The sequence below is a fragment of the Perna viridis genome, chromosome 15 (assembly GCF_037379345.1).
Source record: "Perna viridis isolate PV_CMFRI_1.1 ecotype Kerala chromosome 15, ASM3737934v1, whole genome shotgun sequence".
In the NCBI taxonomy this organism is placed as follows: domain Eukaryota; kingdom Metazoa; phylum Mollusca; class Bivalvia; order Mytilida; family Mytilidae; genus Perna; species Perna viridis.
In genome coordinates this window covers 1,114,465-1,120,464 of record NC_142459.1, presented here as the reverse complement: position 1 = coordinate 1,120,464, position 6,000 = coordinate 1,114,465, and the positions used below count along the sequence as shown (strand labels likewise).

The window sequence follows — 6,000 nt, the reverse complement described above, 5'->3', positions numbered from 1 at the left end:
TTGAATTTCTTCCATCGATCGGATCGCCATTCTGAAGAGACATTGTTATAGCATCCTCGATATCAAACCTTGCAGCCGAATGTAGTTGTGACTTCACATGAAAATATACAACGTATAATGTGTTGTAGGTACATGTATTGACTATAGAAGCCTGCAACGGGAGGTTCAAAATTTAAAAGTCCATTAATATGAAAAGAGTAATAACACACCGATGTAATAAATTCTAAAGAGTGGTAAAAAAATAAACCAAAAGGAAAATCAGTAATGACAATATCAAGGTGAAAACTAGTGATTTTTATTGATAAATATAAAAATCACCTTTTATTTAGTAAATCGTTGTTATTGTGCAGGTTGAAAGATGTTTAAAAATATGCAATGTTTATACAAAGCATAATATCTTTTCGAGGTATCATTTACAAAAAATAAATAAACCGAAATAGCGAGAAAGCATCAGTCAATTAGAATTTTGCTAAAAAAAACAACAAAAACCCAGCGATTGCGTTTATATCTATCTCCGAACCATTCAACGGGCCGGTAGATGTACATACGTATTTTTTGCATTGTTCATTGCTTCAACCGATACTGCGTTTACAAAACTAAGAATTTCAGTTTAGATTCAAATGTGTACTTAATATCCCGATTCAAGAAAATAGATGAATGAAACATAAAAAAAAATTAATAAGACTTTTCACCGATATGTGGTTGGTTCTCTGCCTGTCAAACAAAATTTTCTGTTTTTCACACATTATTTAATATTGACAAGAGGTGAGACATGTATTAGGTTACTACATGTTCTCCTTTTAAAATTGTAAAAGTCATATTTCATTTAGTTTGTTTTCCTTTTATAGAGTGAACTGAAAAAGCAAAAACAGAATCATAGTTGAACAAGTCCTTTCAAACGAGATTTCAATTTATCATGATGTAATATAGTGTAAAGAGTCGAGAATTCAAAAGTTAAGAGAAAACTAATTTCCGAAAAGCTGTGGGATTTAAGGTTTTGAAGTAAATCATTAGATGTTTTAAGTATTCACATGTGATTAATGACTCTTCGAGAGTATGTAGTATTGCAACAAGCTTTCTTTTCATCCTTCGCTGCGGACAGAATCTTTCTAAGATGAACTGACATCCCCTTCGTGGTGTAAGATGAAGAGCTTCCTTTCGTTGTATAGATTCTTATGAATTTTGGGATTCCAATACAAGTTAGGTAAGTCCCCACATTGGGTTTCGATGTTTAGAGAAGACACGAAGAACTTGATTTTGTGGACGATTTAAAAAAATGAACGTTTGCATGTGACATTGACTAGGAAGTTACTATCAATATTCAATTCCTTAATAAGGCAATTGAGGTAATGCATTTTCAAACAGATACAATGTTTTTTGAAGCCTTGTCAGCAGGGACCCTAACATATTTCTCATGTAGTGAGATAAGGCATTCGAGTGCATCACGATAGTTGAATACAGACTTGGTTTTTTTATTGACACATTTCTGGAGATCGTCAATACGATTCCATACTAACGATCGGGCTGCACGTATATCCAATCTGACAAGGACTCGATTTCTAGTTCTTGGTCCTTTTCCCTCTTTATCCATGATCTGGCATAATCTTCGACAGCATCCAATATGGTTTGAAATTAAGTTTCCAATTGAGGCACTGTGTTTCTCAAGAGCGTTGTGAGGGGACTTTTAGAAAGTAAGTTTAAAATAATCCTATATCTAAAACCATATATTACTGTTTTCCCAGCAAGAAATAAAATGTATAACTAACTATCAAAACTACTTCCAATGTATAGTACAAGGTATGTGAAATCTTGCCCTAAACAAAAATGTCTTGTTATGACAAAACAAAACCAAGCAAAAACAAAACAAATTTTTGATTGGAGACCATATTAATTTATTTGTATATTGAGCACAACTAATCATGTGTGAATAAGTGGAAAGTATAACTAAGAGAAAAAAAAACACTCTAATATACTACAACTACATGTATGAATGACACAAAATGTAGTTGAGCAATAGTAAAATACTTCTTGTTCATTTACAAACCGTGTGTGTAGGAGTAATCAAGGGAACCAAAGTTATAGCGGTAATCAAAAGAATGTAATCCAGGGACAAAGTCCAGACATGTAAAACAGACATACACAACAAAGAACATAAAGGAACTAAAATCATACATACAAAGTAACAAAAGTAAATGAGCAACTCGGAATCAGTAATTCGTTGCTTCATTTAGTTTGAGGTAAAAAATTATTTTGACTCATAGAAGAATAATAACTGTTCTTACCTCATTAAATTCGAAGGCTGCTAACTGTAAAGGTGTGTTCCCCTGCCAAATTAGAGTAATATTCAAAGGAAATAATCACAATTGAAAATTAAAACATAAAATAAAATATATATACAAATAGACAAACCTGTTTTTATGTATAATAACAGTAATTGTCAAAAGATATACGTAGCCTTATCACATTTGTAGGTAATGGTCGTCAATGAATAGATAGCAGGTCTTCTCTTACTAAGTTGTGCAACGGGGATTAGGATTAAACCATTTTTTAAAGAATTATACGGAATTTCATTACCATTGCATCTATAAAAAAGGATTCGGGAACCAGTTTTTCTTATTATATATGTAACACTATTGGTAAAGAATGATTACAGTTGTGTGAGTACCTCAGAATCCTTAACGTCCAGTTCAGCTCCGTTCTTCAGTAAATCTGCAATTACTTCTTTAAAACCTCCAATGGCGGCAAGATGTAGAGGTGTTTGATCCTAAAACGGAAGATGAGAATACCATAATATAACATTAAACAAATCAACAAACAGCTTGGTGCTATCAGAACATGTCTAGTAAGTAACTATACAGTGCGTGTTTGGTGCATAGATCAGCCACCCATGACAGATTTCGTTGCCCCAAGTACAACATAAACAAGTGAAATATCCTTAACAGTTACTATTGTTTTTTCATGAATAAACATTCAAGTCAATGATATTGACGAACGAACTACTAGAATATTTCATATGGAATATCCAGTCAAGTACAATTCTTTGTAGTTAGATAGTTAAAAACTTTATGCCAAAGTACTTTGGATAAATGCTAGTCTGTGTAACTTCGTGTTATAAACATAGCTGGTCAATAAGTCATTTTACAATTTCCCAGTCACAAGACAACATCACGCTGTGAAGACAAACACTCAAGTGATTTCGGATTTTGATTTAAATTTGTTTTTGTTACGCCCCGAAAATTTGTACTGCTACGTAAAATGTACGTGTTTCTCCGTTTCCGGTTGTGTATAATATTGAGTTCTAGCGCGATACAAACAGTCTGTGTTAAAGTGAATAAATTGAAAGTGAATGTTCTGAATGAATATAGACATTTGTTGTCAACAGTTTACAATCATTTTGAAGTATTTTTGAATAGTTTTGCAATAGATGTATGTTTAAACTATTTTTCATCGTCATGATACTAGTATGAATATTGTGATTATGTTTATAAGTACTTAGATATTTTGATTTGAATCCGATCATGACATTTATTTTGAAACTTTGCAAGTAATTTTAGAATTTTTAACATTACTTGATGTCCTGCATGTGTGGAAAGCCAAATTGACAGAAAAATTTACAGTACACATATTATCAAAATTGGCTTCATAATATTGAACCTGTTCTGTAAGTTTTTGATATTTATGTTTGTAATATTGTTTTTTTTTTCTTTCTTTTTTTTGTTTGTTTGTTTGTTTGTTTGTTTGTTATAGACTTTTACCCTCTCCAGAGATATATGGAATTATAGAACACATGTATGAAGTTTGGTTCCATGCATATCAACTTCCTTTTTGAAGAGGACATACATTTAAAAGGTGTACATAGATCTGCTCACCACAATTTCAGCTTAAAAACTCAATTCATAACGTTTCAAAGTGCAAATAAAATCTTGATACAAAACGGCATGTTTTAATCTTGCAGACAATGGCATTTCTAGGATGGACATATACACCTGTTGCAAAACAACAAGTAATATGTAATTGATAGTATGTATATTTTTTCTTGTATTTTTAATTATAACTGCTGTAGGTATGTATATCGTAACTATACCAATAATCATGTACATCTGTTTTTCAGGAAACCAAAGAACGGAAATGGGCGCTGCTTGAGATGCCTGAAGATGAATAAGTGAACTAACAAAACCTATCTTTGAAATTTTCGTTTAGTTAGTTGCTACATCTTCAAAATATAGAGACTTTCTTATCTCATGTTAAACCTATTGTATGTGGATGCATTTTTGCATTAAAATATTCATAATTTAGATTGTGTTGAAAAAAGTGTAATTGAAAAACATTATAGTAACATTATAGTGAATGGTTGTTGAAAACGTTAATATAACATTTCTGCAACCATACATTTTTACGTTTTAAAAATGTTTTCAGTGTTTTTAAGGAAACTTTATGATAACATTATAGTGAATGGTTATTGAAAACGTTATTGTAATTATTATGCAAACATACATCTTTATTACGTGTTTGTGCTAGCTGGGTTCTTTCGTCGCACTCAATAAGCATACGCAACTAAATTTTAAATAAATAAAAACACAATATTTGAAAGAGGCGGCATTGGAAATCTAATTTGCTAAATCATAGTATCTAATTGTGTATGTACTCTCATTATTAAGTTTAGTGAAGAATGTGGTATTTTACAACCCCCTAGATTGGCTTTACCTATGCTACTAGGTAAAGGAATTCGTAAATGACCAATTTGTTATAAATAAATATCATCACACACACAACATCTTCTTCATATCTATTATGAAGTTTGATACTTACCACTAATGAAACAGGAGCTATTAAGGCAATGGTAATGATGAGTTATTTTCACAAGATAATTTAAAGATAAGGGTAGCTTTTATGTAAATTAGCATCGGAAGTTATTGTTTAGGTCTTTAACTAGAATATGATTTGCGACTGGTACAGAGACACAAGAGTTTAAGTTCTGTAACGAACGTGAAATAAAGACCAAATTTGTTTTAAACGATCTTTTTTGTCTGTAAGATTAAGGCCGCATAAAAAATCAGGCACCTCAATTCCTTCTATTTACATAAACAGGTATTAAAATTCATTGAATTTATTGTTTATTTGGCTACACAACACAAAACGTTGTCTAAGAGCTTATGCCATTAATGGAAATCAGTCATTCATTCATGCGTTTGAAAACGTGGTCAAGGAAACCAAAATTTGACTGTTGATCAGAAGAGCATTATCAAATACAAACAATACCAATCATATGTATTGCAAATTTCAATATGTCGTACACGTATTTCACTTCATCCACAGCATTTGAATCAAATACACAGGAAGATCTCAATCTAAAAATATTTTATACAAGAACTAAAACCTAAAATCAATTGAAATAGGATCAAATGGTGAATAAAGGTTATGCAGGGAAAATAGACAAACATAACAAAGAACATGAACTAGCCTTGAAAACACCGGAATTACTTATTGTACCGGTTGCTCTGGTGATTATTCATGACATACGGTCATATCACTCAGATACTCCATTAAAACAACTTGTTAATTCGAACTGTCATCAACCAGAACACAACGGAAGGGTAAAGTCTAGATATGGAAAATACAGGACATAAAATAATCAAATCAACACGTACGAAGTAACAACAGAAATATTGTCCATAGTGAAGGATGCACGGCAAGCTAATCACAGTATCACCTGCTATCGTAGTGGCGTCAATCATATTTGGATAATAAAACATTCTAAAAATTTATTTCAAAATCTTAAGTACTGCAGCTTTTCGGAAATTAGTTATTTACAAACTTGTCACTTTTCATTTCTTTACACTGCGTTGTAACATGATACATTGAAATCCCGCTTGAAAGATTATTTGTAAATCGAAAAATTATGTTGCTCTTGGTAACAAATCCAAATATTTTTTTCTATAAAATTGAACAAGTGCAAAGTGTGCTAGACAGGAAAACAGGTTTGCAACTGTGCTCCTCTCC

The 6,000-nt window shown here is 31.6% G+C and overlaps 1 protein-coding gene across 10 annotated transcripts in view; it reads right to left on the bottom strand.

Moving 5' to 3' along the window:
- LOC148596471 (uncharacterized) overlaps window positions 1–6,000 on the bottom strand; it is a 281,131-nt gene that overhangs the window by 152,185 nt on the left and 122,946 nt on the right. For all 10 annotated transcript variants that reach the window (XM_088564182.1, XM_088564181.1, XM_088564179.1 and 7 more), the window contains 3 exons: window positions 2,666–2,764; window positions 2,283–2,324; window positions 1–91 (listed from right to left, as the gene is read on the bottom strand). In XM_088564182.1, coding sequence (XP_088420308.1) covers window positions 1–91; window positions 2,283–2,324; window positions 2,666–2,764 — 232 coding nt within the window. The remainder of the gene's footprint in view (window positions 92–2,282; window positions 2,325–2,665; window positions 2,765–6,000) is intronic.